We start from the raw sequence: 22,692 nt of genomic DNA, 5'->3' as shown, positions 1-22,692 counted from the left end.
TGTATATCTTCGAAACTCACGCCGGAAGTTTATGTTGTGCAACACAAGCATGGCGGGAATTCCAATAAACAATTTAGAAAGAATTAAGAAATACCAGAAGTGATGTATTTCATATCGCACTCGCTGTGCTGTATGTGTGAATTATATCAAGAGATGAAATTAGAAAATAACTGTTTAACTTTAAAACCATAGGCGCCTATTAGTGCGTTTTCCATATGAGAGGACTACGCCTCGCTTCGAAGATTTTAAGTGACTGTCAAGTTCTATATTTTCCAGTGCCACGACCTACGTCCTGCATGGCTATATCTCCATTGTGACAGCTCAGAGATCGTGCAAGTGAGAAGTGTTGTATCTTTACTCAGAAACATGTAGATCTCTATAATTCCCACTCCAGCTGCTAACATCTGTCCCTCTGCCGCTATGCAGTGAAACTCTTCCACATCACATTCGCCACTCGGACTCCATGGCTACATTCAGACTCTCCAAAAAAAATTATCTGTTCACTAAGTACTATCCTTGAATTACTACTCCATCTTACACTTTTGTAGTATGTACATTTCTTGGTACCTTCATGCATTGCTTTACATTCTACTTGTACCTCATCTTTATGTTGTTCAGTATGCTATACTACCTCACTGTCCACTGGCTGTAATCTTTCATTTATCATTATTGGTCTGCACAGGGAGTGCGATGTATCTTGGTCGTGATGCTGAGCGTTTTAAGTTCCCATTATTATTATTATTATGAATGTACTAGTTGTAATAGTACACGAATAACATAAGTTTTTTTTTCAAGCCCAAGTTATCCTGTACAATTCTTGTAGATATTTTATGGACACATACTTTTTACAACAGCATTATTTTATTTTATATCAATCAATGAAATCAGAAGAAATTGTAGAGTTTTTTTAACTTCATAATATCCAATTCAAACTATACATACCTGTTGCACTTATAGATCTCAGTATTTATTACACACCTTGCAAAAACATATCCACTTCCTATACTCCTATTTATGACTGGTTGACACTTGATTGTTCAAAGCTTTTCTGTGTGGTATTTCAGAAAAAAACTGAAAAATGGCCTTGATAGATGTGAGGGGTGTGAAAGTCAGTTTTCCATACACACCTTATCCTTGTCAAGTCACCTATATGGAAAAAGTTGTGGAGACTTTACAGAAGGTATCTTTTTGCTTCAAATTTTAAAAAAATTCCTAGGCTTACATTAGGGTTTCAATTGGCTTATTGTGGCTTTGCCTCAGTAGTCTCAGCTATTTTTATACTATAAATACAAGTGCAATGTTTTTATGTTCTTGACTTGTCTTATTGTCCAAATGTTTAGCTGTTATACTTTCTTCTAGGAAAATAACCTTGTTGATGCTGGATCAACATCATTATCAAGAAGTCCAAAATGAGCATATAGCCAGACACTGATATAGGCAGGGACCATGACCTTGTTTTAGTGAGCGTGAAGTTTAAGCTGTGGATGAGGTGCAGCTCATTTATCCCCCAATTTCGCTTTTATTTGGAGAAGCTGCATGACAAATACAAAACATCTTTATCAATCCTGTTCAGGAAATTGTTTGTCTGCCGATGCTACTATTACATAAGACATCAGACAATAGATGATACCTTAAGTATGACATTGAATATAAGCATACATAAAAACAAAAAAGAAGACTGGGCCCTCCAGGAACAGGAGACAGCAGAATGAGATCCAAACATTGTGAAAATCGTCAAGATCAAAGTTAGAGGTAAATTCCTGGCACTGAACTTGGTGGACTTTGATGTAGACACCCTGGCTGGAAACATCAAAGAAATGCTACTGTCAGGAAGTGCTAGGGCATCAAAGGAAGAACAAAGAACCATGAATGATGAATTATGACAAAAGGAGGGGGCCTAAAGAGAAAGGAAAAGCAAACCCAAAAGCAGCTTCCAAATACAAAGAAGTGAATTGTGCCACCAGGAAAAGGATGAAGGCAGGTAGATTAAGGGCCAATGTTGGACCATAGTAGAGGCATTGGCATGGGGTGATAGTAAAAAGGCCTATGAACTTTTTAAGACCCTCACCAAGACAAGTGAGAACAAGACCTCAGTAACCAAAGACAGCAACGACTGCCTTCTCTCAGAAAGCACTTCTGTACTCAACCATTGGACCAAATACTGCAAAGACATATACAACTTCCAGGTTAAGGCAGATGATAAACATTCTTTAAAATGATCAGACTAGATCCAGTGAACCTGAAGACTTTCGAGGAAAGAAACCACAAACAGTTCCAGAATGACAAAAAAATAGGACTAGCATAGATGAGTCATGGTCATTGGTGACAACAAGGCAGAGATCTACATGAAGGGAGTAGGGTTCAAAGAGGTAAGCAGTTTTAAGTACTTGAGAACCACCTTCTTCAGAGACAGCAGATATGTACATCAGGATCACACCTGCAATGGTGGCAGTGACTAGGCTGGACAGGGTCTGGTGCAGCCATAACATCACATAGTTTTACTATAAAGTACAATCTGTGCAAGCCCTTGGTAGTATTGATCCTGCTTTACAGATGTGAAGCATAGACTGCTTGCCAACACAGACAAGAATTTAGGCATTTGAGAATATATCCCTGAGGAGGCTGGTTCAGATCTCCTACAGGGAACATAAAAATCAATGACTTTGTATGAAGCATGGTTGCCTCACTCGGAAAACACCATAAACCCCTACTCACAACAGTCAAGCGGCATAAGCCGGTTTGGTTTGGCCATGTGACTCGGCACAACACTTTGTCAAAGATGATCGATCCTTCATGGTACTTTGGAGAAATGGTTCTCAAAGTGTGGTTCATGAACAACTTATGGGCCGCACGCATGCCAGGTGGTCCACAGCTGACAGTCATCATATGTCAGCAAAGTGATGTTTAAATCGTCCGATGCACTAATTAGTCCAGCATTGATTTCACACAAGCTTTAATTTTATCAATGCCCAACTGTTCATACACATAAAACACTCACTTACCAACTGTCTATGTCAGAGTGGGAGCATTGTGTCATTTAATCACATCTGTTACTCCTTAGTAACGCAGTGCACTGTTTATGTGTACTTTGAGAAGTATGTAATTTTATGTAAACTTATTACTATACTACTGTCACAAAAGTATATTTATTTTTGGATTGTAATGAAACAAATGTGGCTATTTAAATTTGAAATTCAGGGTACAGAGTGATTTTAGGCCATAGTGGTCTGCTGCTCTTTATACTTTAGTAAAATGGTCCACGGTCCGAAATACTTTGAGAACCACTGCTTTGGAGGATAGTTGATGCTGCGGTGACCAGAGAAAGAACTGGTTTATGAATGTGAAGGAGTGGACTGATCCTCCTGTGGAGAACCTGCTCACCATCACCCATGACAGGCGTGACAGCTTCCCTAAATGACTGCTACCAGTCTAGGATGAATGACTGAGAAAAATAGCACAACTAAATTTTATGGAATTTGTATAGTACTTAGATCAGTTGGATCAGACCTTACCAGCATTTATGAGACTAGATCTGCCAAAAGAATAAACAAACATAGGGACATATCTCTAGCATGTCAGATATGTTCAAGCAGTGAGTACATAATAAAGAGCCCTGTAATTTTATTTTTGGCACTTAGAATTTATTTAATTTATTTTATTTATGTATGTGTTTTATACATGTATGCCTTTTTCCATAAAAATTGTACCGTTGATATTGATCAGTAAAACCAAAAAGATAACTGTATGCTAAATTTAGCATACTTTTGTGTTGTTTTGTGTACATTGTCTTCATATGATAATGAGATGCATTTTTTTCAGCATGAAAATGCTGTCTTGGAAAGTCCCACTGGTACTGGTAAGACACTCTGTTTGCTATGCTCATCGCTGGCATGGCTTGAAGGCCGCAAGGCACAGGTGGAACTTAACAGACAAACTGGGGCAGCAGCCTTGCTGGGAGAGGCTGGAAAAGAGAATATCAGTGACCAAACTCTTTCAGCCATGGCAGCTAGCTTGCAAAGAGCTTCTGGTTCTTCCTGGGGTTCGAGCGATTTTTGTAAGTACTGGGAGTAATATTGGGAAAATTATTTACTTACCATATTTCAACTTATGGAGGTGACATTGTTGCATGAAGGCAGGGCTTTGTGTTGTAGAGTTTACATTTACTACACTGTTTATCCTATTTCTTTTCATCTTTTCTGTCTGTTTTCTTTTTTTTACAATCTAAAACTTATTTAGTGCCATTCTTTAAAAGTTAGAAGAAGTCAAACAGATGAAGGAGGATCTATAAACTATTTCTTTTTAATTCATTCCAGTGGTGCCAAAGATCATCTATGCCTCTAGAACTCACTCCCAGCTTTCACAGGCTGTCCAAGAACTGAAGAAGACAGCATACAGCAGGTTTGGTGTGATTATATAGACTAATTTTTCAAGTAGGCTGTATTTTCTACAGCAGATTAATGCTTTGAGTAGGTTTCCATACTTCTTTACTTGTATCCAATTTATTGAATTTTCTCACTTGTAAATATACTATACTTCTTTTGGAAGCAAATGAGTTTTAGAATTTTAGAACATTCCCTGTCAAAGTTTTTTTTTCTAAAGCTGCACTAATAATGATGTCGGAAATTTCAACAAAGTGCATTAACATTTGTAATTATTAATATGACACTTTTATTTAATAATGGAAGGTAGATATGAGATAGGAGATAAGTGTTGAAAAAGAATATATGAATGATTAGGTGGGTAAAATATTGGTTGTATCTTGAAAGAATATTTTGTGATTTTTCTGTAGTGTGAAAACAGCAGTGATAGGGTCACGAGAACAGTTGTGTGTCAACGAGCAAGTGAAGAAAGAAGTTAGCAACACTGCAAAGGTAAATTCTGAAGATTTTTATTTGTATATATTCTGTAATTTTATGAAAGTACAGGCATCATCATATATCATTTCTGGGTGCAAATAGAGTCAAAATTTGCTGACAGAGGTAGTCTTTATGGTAAAGGTTGTTCCCCTAAACCTTTTCTGATGTCTTTGGGGGAGTGAGGTGTTAAAGACCTCACTTTTCTTGGGCAGAGCTTTGTGTGAGGCAGTGCCCATCTCATCTCCCTGCTTTACCTTCCCTAACCTTGTATGGAGTCAGATACCCAATTAGCAATAGTTTCGTCAACTGGGGGAAGTTCACTGCACCACACAGGTATTGAACTGACCTGCCTCTCAGAACTCCAGTGTTCTGTCCACTTGGCTATCTGCTTCTCCACCATGTGCCATAGGTCCCTGGAAAACATGGGTGTTAATAATCAACCTCAGTATAAATTATAGTTTATCTCCATCTCTCTTGATTTTATTTATGAGATATCATCAGTTTGTTGTCTTTTGAAGTAGTACATTGAAGACTATGAACTAGTTCTGTACATCAAATTTTGGGCATCTTTTCAAGAGACTGCACATTATCCTGTGCATATCATGGTGTCTTGTTTTACGCTTGCAGGTCCATCTTTGCAGAGCCAAGGTTTCAGCACACCGCTGCCACCATTACAATGTTTTAGAAGGTCAGTTAAATATTATATACCACAAAGTCAAGAATTTTTGTTTGTTCAGTAATACTCATTTTAAAATCGAGTCCAGTTCTTTCAGATGAATTAGATAATGAGTATGCCTTGTAAAGGCATTCATGCACAACATTTTGATCTGTCTCACAAAACACACTTGGTGTGTAAATGGGTGTTCTAAATTTTGTTTGTGTTTTCCAGACCTGAAACGCAATGCAGAGGTTAGGCACATTGTTGGCAATGTGGTTGATATTGAAGACCTTGTCTCTCACGGTTCCAAGAGCAAGTGAGAAGCTTTGTTTTTGCAGCTTCCTGTTCTTTAATTTACGTAATGAATTCATGCATAATGCACATGAGTGCATGTCTTAGAAGACAAATTTAAAAATGGTTTCATAATAAAAAATTAGAAACCTAGTATTATTATATCAGAATTGTAGGACCTCAGGTTCAGTATGCATTTTTTCAATTCTTTTTTATTTCCTACAGAGTGTGCCCATACTACCTGGCACGAGAGATCAAGTCTGATGCAGACATCATATTTATGCCATATAATTATCTTCTGGATCCAAAGGTCATTTTTCAAGACATTGATCTTATAATGCAAGGTTCAGACATATTCACATGAAAATGGTAGTGATATTTTTGGGGGAATCCAAAGACTTGTAATACTGCATGCTCAGAAATCTTTTATATCTCTCTCTGTTTTTGCGAACTCAGAGTCTGAGGCATGTTTGATAATGCCTATTCATTTATTCTTTCAGTCTAGGCGAACTCATGGTGTGGAGCTGCAAGGAAATATTGTTATATTTGATGAAGCACATAATCTGGTGAGCAATTTGATGCTAATACCCATATTTAGTCAGTCTTTTGATAAGTTTTTTTTGTATTTGTACATGCATGCGAAGTTCTTTTTCACTCCCTTCCTTTTGCAATATCATGCTTTCTGTATTTGTTTTTATTCTTCGTTTAGAACGGTTGTTTATTCTTTTATAGTTCATATGTTATTTGTTTGTTTTGCTGTCCATGTTTTGTTCTTGTTCTTAAGCTCAAAGAGCATACTCCTTAGAAGTGTGAGTATGTGCTTTACAAATTTTGCCTTTATTATTATTTAGTATTATTATTATTATGTGTGTAGGCAAGAGAGAGCACTCATTGCTTAGTGTTCAGTAAGATAAACCTTTGTGGAGGCAATTATAAGTTATGAAAATGTTTTTTCTCCCTGCTGAATTTTTTTTCTGCTGATGTGGTATCTGTACAAGGAGGCTAACCAGAATACTTAGAATTCTCTGGGTCATTTCTTAAGGTTGACATCACAACTTGAGTAAGGGGAGATAATGTTGAGGGGTGTAGGGTGAGCCTGGGGGGAAAAATGTGAGAAATCTATTGGTGGTAAAGGGGGAGTTTCTCCCAAGTCAATATTTCTTCCCCCCCCCTTTTTTTTTTCCTCCCCCACACTCTGCACCCCATTCCCATCATCAGGACTGAACACTTGTAGTGAGGAGGACGATAACTGTTGCCACTATGTGACTTCCTCCCTTTCTGTCTTTCTTTTTCTGTGTCACCAGTTCCATCTTAAATGACGACAGTCTGAATAGCTAGAGAAACCCTTCCCCATAGAATTTATAGCCACTGGCATTATCTTGCAACAAAGAAATTAAATATCAAAAATAAAAATGCTCAGACGCTACTTACACTAACTAAACATAGCTGGGAGACATCAGGAGTGTTTCTGCCGGATTAGACGAAAGATCCGACTAACAGTATAAATTTGCATGGAGGAACAACTGAAAACAACAAATAACCCTCACCAGCCCACCCACTCTATTTTGCCTTAAGATTATTAGGACCACTGTAGATGTCTTAAGTCAGGAAGAAAAGCCTAAAAGTTTGGAAGAGAATATTGGTTATTCTCATTTTGCATTGACTTGATATTTTTAAATTTTTCTCAGGAGCGAATTTGTGAAGAAAGTGCCTCTTTTGACCTTAGTTCTTTGGACCTAGCCACAGCTATAGAAGAAACTACACAGCTGGGAGTCAAAGTGACTGACTTACTAGAAGCAGAAGCAGGTAGTGCTGATACAGGAGATGCCACTACAAGTGAGTATCTTTTATGTAGTATCTTTTCTGACAAAGTTTTAATAAGCAAGTTTCATCATAACATCTGTTCTGATACAGATTATAAAACTACATTTATGTCCATTTAGTGCCATTGCTCATAAAAAGACATTTCAGCTATCTAGCATCAGTTACTTTAAAGAATCATTGAAGAGCAATCATAATGCCATAAATTATATAACATTTTTGGTATTTTTATTATCTTTTGATGAAAATTTGACAACCAAAAACATATTGCTCCAGTTCCTGAGTTCACGTTGGAGGATATTGTTGTACTGAAAAGTAAGTACATTTATAACTTTTTCATTTATTTCATTTGTGTATTGTTTTGATGAGGCAGATAAGTGGGTAGCTAATTGTTAATTAGAATCAGTATGTTAAACTATTTACTTCATTTAAATTAAATCATTTTTCAAGCTCAGTTTATCCATTGTGTTCATAACAATTTTTTTTTTGTATTTCAATGAAGGCACTTCTGTGTGGGTCATCACTTTGTATTCATAATATTGCAGAAACCCTCTTGGAACTCGAAGAGCTGATAGATGCTGAGCCTCTGACAGATAAAGGCTCTACACAACCTGGCATGTGAGTAGGTCACAGGTTATGATGTGCACTAAACGTAAAACATCGTCAGTTTTTTGTTTTTTTTTAAGCATAAATAATATTTTCATGGCAGATACATTTCTCTGTGTGTGTGCTTGTGTGTGTTTGCATGTATAGGTCTTCACCTTAGTAAACTGCAAATTGAATTGATGTGCAGGTACATATTTGATTTACTGGCCAAGGTCAACATATCCTACCAAACAAAAACTGAAGTCATTAATGTGCTGGACAAAATGGTAGGCATTTTTAAATAATGATGGTAAGGGTACATTTTTATCTTTTCAAAGACTTTGATGTCATTGGAATGAAAATCTGTATTCTTGGTGCATGCAGGATTGTAAATACAGAGGAACAAAGTGCTTTATGGTCTTCACACTGTGGTTATATATCACTCACTTGTTATACCTTACTGATAAATACTCAGATTAACAAATTATAGATGCGTACATTTGCAATGGTTATTTCAGATCATTACTTATTGATTTGAAATAGGTGTTCTGAAATAGTGGACATTGTGTGTGTGATGTGTATTATATATATTGTGTGTGAGTGAGAGAGAGTGTGTGTGTGAGTTATAGTACATCTTTAAGGTACACGAGGTTTGTTTTACATAGAAGAAATAATCACATTTTGAATATCCTAAATTCTATTATGCAGGGAGAAATATAGCAGTTCCTAAATTACTTTCAAGACATTTGTGGTGTATTGAGAAAATAAAGCAAACATACAATTTATTTATCTCTTCCTTAAAGTGCTTGTGTTTTATGCTTAAAATGAATTTTTTTTCATTATCATCATTGTCGTCATCATTACCCATTAAAAGATCTTATAAATAGAGGAGCATCTTTATAATCATCAGGTACATCTTCACTTTTACATACCAAGGGTGTGGGACTGTCAAAAGTGGCTGATGCTTTGAAGGTACATTTCAAGCTTTGTTGAAACCATCTACATCATGAAGCACAAATTATATAATCAAGAGTTTCCGATCCATAAAATTGTAGGGGTTTTAGTCTCAGAGTTAAAAAATGGAGGTGGTGGGGGTTGGCAAACCACTCCCTCTTCTCTCCATCCCTAATACAAATATTGGAGGTCTTACCAAAGAAAACAAATCCACAAAGACATGCATTTGTCATTATTAGTATGACCTTTAACCTTGATGTCTAGTTTTATGCATATAAAAGTGTTACTGTTATTTCATGACAAGTACTAATGAAATGCCCTGTTTATTATAAAATTCTCAAAACTCTTATGTTTTCAAACACAAATTTTCTCTTACATAATTTACACATTTTCTATGCAGTAGATTTTCTCTTTCTGTTTCTCTCTCTTAGGTTTTACTCCCTTTTCTCTACATCTCTGTAAATAATAGGTGATTAGGTGGTTTGATTGCTGTTGTGTTTTGCAGATCGTGTTTAGCCAAGAGCCAGGAGATAATGTTTCTATCAGCCAACATAAGGCTGCTTTAGCACTGAATTACAAGGCAAGTTATAGATAGAACATATTTCTAAATTGTACGAGTAATGGTCGGAGAATGATCACACTCGCTGAGCATAAATTTATCCTTATTTTTGTCTGTACTGTTCTGCAAAATACTCTGTTTAAATACAGGAAAAACCTTATTCTTATTGATAATAGCATGACATCAGTAGAATGAAGAATGGGTGACAGAGGTTCATATATTGTCTCCTCTTTGGCTTGCTGCTCTTTCTGTTTGTGTGGCATTTGCTTCCAGAAAGGTGCTTGTTTGCTATTGTTGTTGGCTCAATGTTAATCACAAATTCCACCCTTCCTTTCCCTTGTACAAATGTGTGATGTTTGCATGTGTTCATTTGTGTGTGCTTGCATGTGAGGGAAAAAAAAATCTGTGAAGTTCTATTAACAAAAGAAAAGAGCAAAGAGTATGTCTCTGAATACATAGTCTAGGAGGTTTAGCTGTAAACTGTAATCAGTTCTAATCATTTTGGTGTATACATTATAGTATTTGTGAAGAAATCCTGGCTGCTACACAAAATAGATTTATTTTCATTGATAGAAGTATCATATGTCCTACAGGTTCACATACACCTGAAGGAGGGTAACACACAGAAGAGAAAAAAGAAGCTTGACTCATGGGCTTCAGCTGGGGGAAGTGAGAAATCAGGTATATCTGTATGTTCATCTGAAGAAGGTTATGTATTTGCAAAGGTTGTTGGTTAAACCACACAGGGTTATCAAGATTGCAGCATTCAACTTGTTTTTATGCAAAAACCAAAAGATTATGTCTATTTGCCACATCAGATCTAACACTTGTGGGGGCTCAAAATAGGTTGTGGTTAGGTTGGCTAGCACTTTAATTGCACAAAGTTGTTTAAGATCCAAGTCCCTGTGGGGCATAAGCATAGTATTACCAAAATAAATGACTGTTGGTGAGCTTTGCTGTCTAGAATCTATAGTTAGGATGATATGGATTTAGTTTCAAGGGCTGAAAGACCATATCCCATTCCACTCACTTTGACCTCTAGAATAGATGCGCAAATGGCAAAAACTCATTAAGGACTGATCATTCCTTTTGCCTAGACTTGCATTTCTGCCAGATACATGCTGTACCCTATGTACAGTAGTATTTGATTTCAAATTCACATTCTGAATAGCTCTTACCAGACAAACATTGTGAAGGAAGAGGTTAAGAAGTAGTTTTATAAAATAAAAAAGCATGTCAAGGGCTTTGTTTTTGTAAATTTATAAGAACGAGAACCTGTGAATACTTCCAGATAAAAGGCCATATTTGCACATAAGCTAGTATCAAGGCACACTTTTTTTATTCTCACCCTATTAACCTATACATGTATAAATATGAAATTAAAATTTAAAATATAAACTTTGCTTCCTTCAGTATTTTTCTTTGTTGTTTTATTGTGTAAATCCATAAAAGAAAAGCTTTATTAAATGTATGTAGTAGTGTCAACATGAGGGTTTAAACAGGCTTAACTGTGTTAAAAAAGAGTGAGTTGCTGAAATTTTTTGGTGACACCCCCCCCCCCTCCTGTTTCTCCCTTCCCCCAGTGTTCCTCATTTCTCAACATCTCTTGCTGTAAGATCTTGCTATGGTTGCTGCAGAGCGAGTCCTCAGCTATTGGTGCTTCAGCCCTGGACACAGTATGAAGGACCTTGTGAGTCAGGGGGTCACTTCCATCATTCTCACTAGTGGCACCCTTTCCCCCATCGAGTCCTTCACCATGGAGATGCAAGTGTATGTAGCTTGCTTATAGCTTTGATTATCTGTTTATGACATAAAAGTCAATTGTCCCCCCATGTGATTTAATCATACTGTGACTAGATCATATCTCATTGAGGTAGTGGTTGTATCGTATTACTCTCTCTGTAATCAGTTGTCAGTCACATAAAGGCTTTTTGTTGTGGGTTTTGTTTTGTTTTTTCTTCTTTAGCATATAGATATCTTTTAAAACAAGAGAATCATACATTTCAAACACAATTTTTGTTTTCCATTTGGTACTGCTTATCAAAGTTTTGCAGAAGCATTTGTTCATATATTAGCCTGTTCATGATTTTGTCTTTTTTATTATTATTATTAACGAAGAATCTGATTGTAAATATGGGGCTGACATTATTTGAGAGTTGCAGTTTATTATCTCTAATTTTAATATACTGACACTCTATTTCCCTGGTTAGGCCTTTTAATATACGCCTTGAGAACCCTCATGTCATTCAAAAGCACCAGGTGTGGATTGGAAGTCTAAGCTGTGGTCCTGATGGGACTGTGTTGAACTCCAGCTATCAAAACAGGTGAGATATAAAAAAAATTCGTAAAAGTATGCAATAACAGTGAAGTTTTAGAGTTTACAGAATATTCCTTTTGCTACAGTCTTGAATTATACCAGTCAGAGCTGTAGTTCTAGCTAGATACCTGAAAGTTTTTAAACTGGCAATGGGTCTTTATATATATATCTGTTTAAAATTTAAAGTGTATTTGCTGACTGAATATAATTCAGTATTTTTATTTTACAGATTCAGTGAGTCTTACCAGTCATCACTTGGTAATTCTATAGGTAATAAATATACCTCCATGAATGCTTGCATTATGTACATCCATTCACCGCTTTTTTCCCCATTCATTAGACTTCTACTTGTTCTGATAGCATTAGATCATTGTCTTCGAAATAGTTGACTTAGCTGACTTAAGTTGAACACATTAAGTATGTGCAGCCTTGTAAAATATTTTCATTGTTAAAATACCATCACGTCATTTACAGGACTTACCTTAACATTTTTAGTAAAAGGGACAAAGAGAAATATATAAGGGCTCAAAAACAATATCATTAGTTATTGTTGACAGTGTTTGGCAGGGATTTCAGTCAAACAGAGAATATATAAACATGTGTGACAGGAGAGAGTGTGCGCACACATACACCTGAGTTTGTGCCTTCATGTGAGTTATTGATGGGAGGCAGCTATGGCTTGAAATGTGCGATAACCTAATGACACTGGATGAGGGGTTGACAGATTTAAATTTCTCTTTCTCTTTTCATTTCTGCAGTAAACTTTGCTCGCGTGGTACCCAAAGGGCTTCTTGTGTTTTTCCCTTCCTATCCCCTGATGGAGATGTGTGTGGAGATGTGGCAGGTGGGTCTTGCTGCTGCCTAAAATTAGAAGAAACCATATTTTAAATCAATTATTTTACAAATGATGATTTGATTACTTTCATCTGTTTATAATGTATGGTACTGTTTAGACTGGAAAATTGCTTTTCTTGCTTTTAATTTTTTAGGTGTCTCCTTATGTCTTCCACCAAAGCTCTGTAGTTTACTTGAAAATGTGGAGCCTTTTCTTTTTCTTCATTTCTTTCCTTGTATTATTAATTTTGGGTTTTTTTTTTTTTTTTCCTTTTTTATGTTCATTTTTTTAAATTTATATTTTCACAGAAAAACAACATCTGGAATAGGATCTTGGCACATAAGGCTGTTGTTCTAGAGCCAAGGGGCAAAGATGCTTTTACAGAGGTGATTGTTTTGTAATGTTTTACAAGAAAAGGACATTCATTCGTCTTAAGGAACCTGTTGTCTCTGTCATCTAACAGGGGATGTGATCTACAATGTATCACATGTTAGGACAGATAGTATGCTAGCCCAGCATACAAGCGTGCACATAGCACATTTAAAGGTGACATCAGAGTTTGAGGTCTTTCAGAAGTCCCAGTTAAAGGACACATGTAGAGCTTTAAATGCTGCTCTGTTTTCTTGAAATTTGTCCTTTAGCAGTACATCCAAATCAAACTTCATAAACTGTAAAGACTAGACACTGAAACTGAGTTAAAAGGTTAAGGTCAGTAAATCTAGGTGATGCTTCCAAGTAGTCAAGATTTTTTTTTTGTGAGAGAGAGAGCAAGAGAAAGTTAAATCATTCACTCATTCTGTCATTGGCTAACACTCACAGGCAATGCAAGACTATTACAGCAAAATTAATGATGAGACATTGAATGGTGCTATCTTCATGGCAGTGTGCAGAGGCAAGGTAAAATTCAAACTACCTTGTATAATGCTAATTATAACAGTAGTGATGTTATGTACTAGAGTCTTTCACAGCAAATTGGAATTGAAATCTTTCTTTGACCTGTTAAAAATATGTAAGAAATATTTAACAACTAGCCTGAAGCAAAGCACAAACTACTGATGTATATGTGAACTGTTCTTAGTTCAGTTTTGCAGTAACACTTCTTGCACTTTATTATCAGTATAAACTATATAGTAGTGCTTTGGATAGTTGCACACAGATTAAAAAAATGCTTCTTGTATTTAACATGTAATTAATACCAGCAAAGAGCTGATCCATTTAAATAAATGCAAATGATCCAGAAAATTTTGCTAAAATAATTTTTTTTTTTTAAATCAATCATTTTACTGTAGCTAAAGGCTGCGTTACCAGACTGTGTCCTCTCTGGATATAAAACTGGCTTTCGTGATTCACAAAAATCATCTAGTTTTTAAAAAGATGATTTACTTAATGTGATCCACTCACATTGTGAGAATTCGATGACTAGGTGAGTGAAGGACTGGACTTTGCTGATACAAATGGTCGTGCTGTGGTCATCACTGGCTTGCCATTCCCTCCTATGATGGATCCACGTGTCATTCTTAAAATGCAGCACCTAGACAGCATGCGGGGAAAGATGGGATTTGAGGTGTGTCTGATTAGCTTAATAGTGCTTTTGCTATCCCTGCTCACTCTTATCAGCATAATGTTTATAAGAATAACATCAAACCAATGAGCTTTTCAGGAAATAACCTGGTGTGTCAGTTGTTGTCAGTGTTTATATAGAAGTATATTTAGTACCAGCATGTTAGGACTGATTCTAACCATATAACCAGTCTGATGAGTATCAATAAAAGGGAATTTAGTATTTTTCCAGATGTTGATTTTTCCATATTTCATTCAGAATTGCATTCTAATAAAATCATCTCTGCATACAGAGTCTTACGGGTCAGCAGTGGTACCAGCAGCAGGCAACACGAGCAGTGAATCAAGCCATAGGCCGTGTCATACGGCACAAGGATGACTTTGGTGCTATTCTGTTATGTGATACGAGGCAAGACATTGATTCTTTGGAGTCTAGCCTTTTGTTTTTTATTTGGTAGGCATAGGTTGGAAAGAGATAGGTAAATAATAATATCCGAATGTTAGCATGCATATGTTCTTTCTCAATAATCAAGATTACTAGAGACACATACAAAAGTCAGTTGCAGTCACTAGAATGCTGTGTTGCAGTGCTTTCAAATTCTGAATTTTTCTTTTTTTTTTTTTTCTTAAACTGTAAAAATTCTCTTTTCTTGTTTTATTCTGTGTTATTGTGATCTGTCTGTATATAATTGAAAACATCCATATTCTGACAGTTTAAATTTCATCAAAGCAACTATCCCTCCTGCTCATGCATTCACTATTTCTTTTCAGATTTTCTTCCCAGCATTCTATTAACCAGCTTCCAATGTGGATAAGGCCTTATGTCTCAAAGTACACCACTTTTGGCCAAGCTGTTAAAGACATGTTGTCGTTCTTCAAGATTGCAGAGAAAACAGTATGTGTAACATTTCTGTTTATTTGATACATAATACAGTAGATATAAGAGAAGAATTTTCTGCTAGGTTTGAAATTTTCATCATTTTCTTATCAATAACTGTTTTGGTATAAATCTTAATATTTTGCATGATATTTTTTCATAAATGTTAGATGGCTTCACTCAACAATGTAGTCACCATCAACCTCAAAAAGCTGTTCTCAGGGATTTGTTTTTTTATTTTTATATTTTTTTTTCACCCTCTATCAACAGTTGCCAGTTCCACAGGGAAGGCAGCACAAGTCAAAAACAACTGGGAATGGCTCTGGTTGTCAGGTGGCATTTTTTGAGCCAACACTTTCTCGCCGTGTGGGGCATATCGAGCAGGCATCTGGTGTTGCTTATCATGTGCCAAGCCTAAGCAAACAAAGAAATGAAGGCAGTAAGTGATGTGATTGCTTCCTTATCATCTTACTTCTTATCATCACTACAAAACAAGGAGTTGAGTGTGTAAGGCATCTAACCTGTTCCATCTCACCATTCCATTTCTTACTCACTAGATCGTTCAGCTCAATGCATGCAATGAAACACTTGCAGTGGGTTTCTTGCAGACAGCTCCACAATTTCTCCTTTGGAGCAGTACACCAGGTTAAGCATACCGAAAGTCAGTTCTGCAACTGGAAGTCGTCAAGGACTACTTGGTGCACTGGAGAGCAGTGATGTATATGTTTGTTTGGTTTCTTTAGGGAGGGGTGCTTTTTGTGTCCACCATTCCATTTTCTTTAATGCATATAGTTTTCATCCATCTTTTATGAAGCTTAATAGCCTTCTGCAGGATTTTTTATAAATTTTTATTGGTTATACTTGTCTTGTACAGATTATTCAGTATTTTTACCTTTGGGGATCTGTTAAAGAGGACAATCCATACTGTTAAGATACATTTAGAGTGCTGTAATTTTTAATTTGTTTGTGAAAAAAAATAATTGTGAATGTTGTTTAGTTCCTTGATTATTGCTTATGTTTTGATTTTCCTTGTCAGAAAATTGTGGAAAAGATTGAGAGACTTTCAGAATCACAGGTATGTATGCATGGTAGAGTAAGCATGTTTGTGTGTTGTACATGTATAGTCAGGTACTAGAAGAGGTGTATGGATTATTGTGACATAAGATGTAATTGTTTTATTTCCTTGTGATTGACTGCCATGATTTTTTTTTTTTTTTTTTTTTTTTTTTTTTTTTGTCCCTGTCGTTCTTTTTAGATTTTTATAATTTTTATTTACTGAGATGAAAGTGATGCATGTTTCTTGCCCAACATCTCTCTTGAATGCATAATCTATAGTCTATCACAAATGTGTCACATCTTTTCTTTAAAAGAAAAAGAACGATCTTTGTAGCGTGTTGATAGTTTCCTAAAGATGGTCATATGCACAAATTGAATGGATGTTACAGATTCCCTCTTACCAGCCCCTTGGAAAGAAAGTCTCAAGGAAAAGAAAAATCGTCATAAAGGTAAATGTTTAAAATTTTAGACACTTGAATTCCTTTTTTTTTCCTTTAATCAGATGATGTCTGTAAATTTTTTGGATCTGCTTTCATTCAAACATGTGATAAAGGTTAAATAAGCCCCTGTCTGAACATTAGACATCTTTGAGTAGAAGTTAGCAAATGCTTTTCTTGACCAGCATTCTGATGCTATTCTTTACAGATATCTGTTGCATGATTTATGTTTTGGCATGTTGTAGCAAATGGTGGTTGTCATTTTTTATCTGGTAACGATCTGAGAGTCTTATTATCATGGCTTACAGCAACACATGCATAAGAGGGGCTGCACTTTTGTCCTTGCACTCTGTTCTAAGATCTTTTCTGATTTCAAGTTTATGTGAAGCACTTGAAGTGATAAATTATTGTTGGTAAGATTGGTCTTCTCACAGTGGCCTGACTCCCACCCAGCAAAGCCACCTCCGTCTGTAACAGCACTAGACCCTAAGGACACCAGCAGCAGCAGCAGCAGCAGCAGCAGCAGCAAAGTGCTTCAAAACCTCATCTGAATTTGGCACAGAACTACATCGCAGATGTGAGTAGTTCTGTCCAGCAAACCACCATATAGTGTTCAAACTTTTTAAGGACAGTTGAAAGCAAAACACAATATCTTTTACCTTGATCAAGTTTTTAAAACCTCTGTTTCTTTACAGAAAAACAGCGTGAAACTTTTTTTTATTTGTGGGGGGTTTTGTGGAGGGAGAAAGTAGAGACGGAGAAATCATTATGCAAAGATGTGAAATATTAAAGATTGATGCGTGCTATTTGCGTGCACGTCTTGCAGGTGAAGTCTGTGCTGTCAGCGGCAGACTACCAGAGGTTTTCAAAAGCACTCACAGAATACAAGAATAAGGAGTCCTTGCCAGATGTAACTGCTGTTCTGGCCCACCTTTTCACGACTGAAAAAGAACGGTTTCACCTATTCAGAAGTAGAGCAATGTTTTTTATCATTTTAGAGTGAGACATTGAAAAAGAGATGTGTCGCTGTCCAAATGTTGCTTCCTATTTTTCCATTACACTCATGTCTGTGTGTAGACCTGCCTCCACAAACACACACACACTTTCTCTAATCCTAAGTCTACATCTGTGAATAAAAGAAAGCTTTTAATAATAACTCTTGTAAATTTTCCAGTGTTCTTCTGCATTCTTTAAGAAAGCTAAAGTATGGTTCTTGATAGCAGGAAATATTAACCTGTCTGTGCAGCAGTGAGACAGGACAGGCTCAAAGTGTTAGGTACCTTGGAACAGTGCTAGACAGCACATCACCAAATTAACATTGTGTCTAGGAAAGTTCATCAGTGCCATTTGTGCTGGAAAATGACCCTTAAGAGTTCATGGAGCAGACAGTACTAGTTGTAGCGGGTGTCCTGACAGAAGTCACAATCACCATCTTTGGGTGGTCAAGAGTAAATGTAACCGTTTGGGTGTTTGAGTGTTATAGAACTGTGCTGTAGCATTGCTATTGTATTACTATCAAAGGAAAATTTATGTCTGTTGTGAAGAGAAGTAGACAATAAAGATTTATTGTATTATCTACACAGTAGTCTTACTACCACAATAGTTAGAGATAACAGATCAAGCTCTGGAACTGGAGAGCCACATTTCTTTTAATGGATACATGGTGCACTCTGAATGGGCACAACAGAGTAAGGAAATGAGTTTGTTCAGAGACACTATTCATACACAGTTCTTGGAAACAAATATTATACTTCATTCTTAATGTTACTTCTACGTTTCCTGAGTTGAATTTGCTTCTTTCTGTATATGTTAAATGTTTGTTTCTTTGACAGTGTTCTACAAGTTTGTAAGACCTCATCATAAGAAAGAGTTTGACAGCATTTGCAGTGCACTGACAGGACAGTCATGTAACTACAGGTCAGAGCATGTGTTAACTTGGGAATCTGTCATGGGGCGCAGCGCTCAAGGTAAGTAACAAGCTTCCTTCAGGCGTTATATGTTCACTGCTTTAACAACGTCTTTCAGGTTTGTTAGACCATACGGTGTGGGTGTGTGAGGTGTGTCAGCTAGAAAGAATTTAAGAGTGTTTGCAACGCAGTTGTATAATTAAAAGTCAGAGCATTTGCTTATCTGTGTGAGTATTGTTTTGTGTTACACATTTATTTTAACAATACAATGTGGTAAACCATGTTATTTTTTTTTAGAAATTTCAGTAAGTAAATCTGAACTTTTCTATCAGAATCCCATGACAAACGAATGAAGCTAGACAGTGTGCAAAACAATGGCCCCTGCCAGGAGTTTAATTCGGATAAAAATCCTGGATCTTCTAAAACTTCAGAGACAGGACCTTCATCTTCAAGTAATAGCAGTGGAAACGTGGCACCTGGTTCGAGCATCTCAGGTTGTAAAGTGATGAACTCTACGGCCAGGGTCGCAGAGACGAGTTCTGCAAGTACAGCAGGACCTGATGGGACCAAAAGTAGCCATTTGAACACTGAGAGGCACTTACAGGAGGATACTGGGGAACCTCAAAGGACAACAGTTTCTTTGGGGCAGCTCGACGTTGAGAAGATAAGACTCATGGCCAGAGAATCCAACAAAGTTCATCCGAAATCAGGTTAGTAAGACGCTGCTATCGACTCTAAATAATTCTGGAAATGTGCATTGATTCATAGCACTAGAATTTTTTTCAGTCTTTTGTTTTACATGCATTTGTGTGTAGGAGAGAGCTTTGTGTGTGAGAAGATGTGCATGTGAGTGAATGAGTAAATTTTGTCCATGTGTGTATGATCGCATTAAAATATTTTCCTCTCTCTCTCCACCCGTCAGTTCTTCATCACTGTAGGCTTTTAATTCCCCTCATACTTTCTTCTTTCCGCCTTTTCTTTCTGTAATAACTTTTTTAAATTGTCTTGTTTGTACGTCCACACACACACACACATCCTGTATTTTATATATATAAAAAAAAACATTACTGATAACGTTGTGTGCAGGTTACACTTGCAGCAAGTGTAAGAATGATGCCCATGTACCATTTGAGAACACTTGTGGCCATGTCTGCTGTTTCATGTGCTGGCGGCAATCACTCCAGGTAAGTCTTCTAAATATTCCATTATGCTAGCACCATTGTAACTCTCAGCTTTATACCATCATGTTAGTACACGTACGTTCGCTAACTTGTCATTTTTGTTCAGTTGCGGTAACCCTTTCAGTAGAGATGGTGAAGCCCTGTTACAAAAGGAAATCGTTCTTTTAAAAAAAAAAACCAGCAAATGGCTGATTTATACGTTTAACGTCTTATTCGCTGTTGCTAGTTTTAGCACGGACAGATAACAGCTCACAGGTTTCTTCCTGCTCAAAGGCACGCGATGCGCAGTATCAGGTGGTATCAGCGGAACAAGCTGGCTTCTTAAAGAACATCTTCTGGCTTGTCCACAGGTGAGCAGGGTGTGCCCAGGCGGCTGTGGCCAGGAGGTCAGACGCCGACAGCTTCGCCAGCTCCTCTTCGCATCGGGTGACCAGAGCGTCTTCCACGACACCGAGATGGCAGCAGTGCCTCCACCCCCTGCGGATAGAGACTCTAATAAAGCCTCTCCATCGTACGTCTGAATGACGACCTGCTTCCCAGCTGGGTCAGACTTGAGAAGCCCCAGAGACAGTGCCGGTGTCTTAGTCTTAGCTCTCTGCTCTGGTAACCATTGCAAACACGCGCTGCGCTGGCGCGGGCCGGGAACAGGATATTTCCGCTATGTGCTGGGCTTAGAGGTTATATTTAAATTTCTGATAGTTATCAACAGGGCATCACACGGGTACATGTAGAAAAGGTCATCCTTGCCTTCCTTTCTAGAGGTTTAAAGAAAAAAAACCCTAAATTCCGCAAGTGCCGGAATTTAAAATAATTTGCACATGCGCAGCTTGGCTGGTCTGAGTAGTGTAAGTCTGGAATGGTTATCTGAATAGAAAGATGCGATTGTGAGACTGGCAGTAAGGGCCGTTTGATTGCGAATAATAAGACTGTAACTAACTTGTTGCTAAACAGTAATTAGACTGAGGATAGATTAATAACATGCAAACTCCTTAGCGGTAACTGGACTGTGAATATGGCAGCAAGATAATGTGTTGAGAGGTACACACTAATGTTGAACACTTGAATTTGTGTGTGTGAAGGCTGTGGCTGATGACTTGCCACTGGCAAGAAATATGTCTGAGAAGACATTTTACGTTTCCAGTTTTATTTTGGGCGATAGAGTGCGAGAACAAGAAAAAATAAAATAAAAATCTACACCACATAGTTTACAATACTGCATTTACCACTTATGCACGATATAATTAAGCATATGCACACACCCACGTGCAGACGAAAGTCATGGTGGTGACAAGTGTGAACTGCGATTGGTTGAAACAGAGACGTGAAAACCCGGTATAACGTCTCTGGTGGAAATTAAGGGCAAGTGACACGGGATGAAGAAGATTGGGTCTTGGCAAATCAAAAAGTAAGACTGGCGTAAGGAGTGTGATATTTTACTCGTGAAAGGACACATTGAGAATTCCGATGACAATGGAAAATGGATTAGATGTTGAGGACGGGCGATAAGGGTTTCCGTTTTTGTTTAAGTCGTCAGTCACATAGTGTCTCCAGGTAGAGCGGCTAGTTTATTATGCATCCGTGTATGCACTGATCAGGGGTTCCGGACAGCACTTCCCTTCTCCCCTCCCAACCCCCATCACGCATTTGTCGCGAGTAGCACGTGCGGGCTTATGAATAGTGGCGAGGAGAGCGGGGATAAGTGATCTAGCGCCATCTGTGTCCTGGTCTTTTTATCGTCTTATTCTTTTCTCCTCTTCCAACGCTTTTTTCCTCATCAGAAATGTTCATTCGCGCGCAAAATCTGGGCGTTTGTGGGGAATTGGACACACTTTCTTTTCGTCTTAGGCACACTCGTGTTTGTTTGTTTTTTTTTGTTTGGTTTTTTTTTCTGTCTCTCTCTTTCTTGGATGGGCTGGCAGCTGAGCCGTGGTAGCGCCTTAACTGCTGGCTCGGCGCAAAACATTGATCCTCGCCTTTCTCCTACTCCACCATAACTCATCTCTCATCCAAGTCAAATAACCAGATGTTCCCCCACCCGCTGCTGAACCAAATAGCCATGCACTTGACGTCCCAGATGAGATTAATTAATAGTTTAGAGGAAAAGAGCTGTAAACAGGACTTCATTTTGGGTGACGGATGCGTGTAAAAGTGTCCTTATGAGCCTTGCATCATCAAAAGTCTATCCCTTTTTCACTTCTATTTTTTCTTCTTCCTCCTCCTTTACATATTTTTTTCTTTCGACGCTGCTTTTTCTCTTAGTTTCCTTTCATCATTTTATTTCGTTCTTCCTTTGCCATCCTGGGTTTTTTTTCCTCTCTCTTTTCTTGCTGTGTATCTGAGTGCACTTTGCCCAGCTGCGTGGGTATCCAAGGAAAACCCAACAAAGTTGAGGCTAGCCTACACACGTCGCCTAGCCCTCGATATGATGTTTTTCCTGTTTCCTCCGAAGTAGTTAAGAAGTGCTTTACAGCTCAAGACTGTCCCAGATAGCACCGCGAGGGGAAAAACGCCTAAGAGTTGTAGGGTGACGAGGAACTATACTTCTACCCCTTATACCTCTACAGCGTTGCACAGTTGACAGTGGGATGAGGGATGGAGAGCAATGCGCACGTGGTCAAAGCCAAACGTCCGGTTTGATGCTCGTTAAGTTTAATTGGCTAATCAACGGTCTTCTGCAGGCAAGACTCGACCTTTCAGTTAACACGAGGAAGATAACACTCTGTGCATGACGCCATCTTGTCGCCAGACCCAGCAGCAAGGGCTCATAACTAATTAAAGGGACGGGAGGTCTGCACAGT

At 37.6% G+C, this 22,692-nt stretch overlaps 1 protein-coding gene across 1 annotated transcript; it reads left to right on the top strand.

The window, feature by feature from the left end:
• Nucleotides 1-43: 43 nt before the first annotated feature.
• LOC112573800 (regulator of telomere elongation helicase 1-like) lies at nucleotides 44-21,021 on the top strand. Its single transcript, XM_025254404.1, is given in 36 exon segments — nucleotides 44-336; nucleotides 1,065-1,180; nucleotides 3,820-4,054; nucleotides 4,314-4,398; nucleotides 4,790-4,871; nucleotides 5,484-5,544; nucleotides 5,746-5,830; nucleotides 6,031-6,115; nucleotides 6,306-6,371; nucleotides 7,494-7,641; nucleotides 7,903-7,941; nucleotides 8,172-8,244; nucleotides 8,420-8,515; nucleotides 8,517-8,521; nucleotides 9,122-9,183; nucleotides 9,671-9,745; nucleotides 10,318-10,405; nucleotides 11,362-11,494; nucleotides 11,935-12,048; nucleotides 12,271-12,311; nucleotides 12,800-12,885; nucleotides 13,185-13,262; nucleotides 13,696-13,773; nucleotides 14,300-14,440; nucleotides 14,730-14,845; nucleotides 15,208-15,331; nucleotides 15,584-15,752; nucleotides 15,922-16,031; nucleotides 16,350-16,388; nucleotides 16,759-16,818; nucleotides 17,241-17,336; nucleotides 17,633-17,777; nucleotides 18,639-18,773; nucleotides 19,046-19,423; nucleotides 19,800-19,897; nucleotides 20,245-21,021. Coding segments are annotated over 35 exon segments (3,699 nt in total). The 5' UTR covers nucleotides 44-336; nucleotides 1,065-1,078; the 3' UTR covers nucleotides 20,416-21,021.
• The last annotated feature ends 1,671 nt before the right edge of the window (nucleotides 21,022-22,692 follow it).

The sequence above is a fragment of the Pomacea canaliculata genome, linkage group LG10, assembly GCF_003073045.1.
Source record: "Pomacea canaliculata isolate SZHN2017 linkage group LG10, ASM307304v1, whole genome shotgun sequence".
Classification (NCBI taxonomy): Eukaryota; Metazoa; Mollusca; class Gastropoda; order Architaenioglossa; family Ampullariidae; genus Pomacea; species Pomacea canaliculata.
The sequence above is the reverse complement of the archived record's forward strand: the minus strand, read 5'-3'. Positions and strand labels throughout refer to the sequence as shown.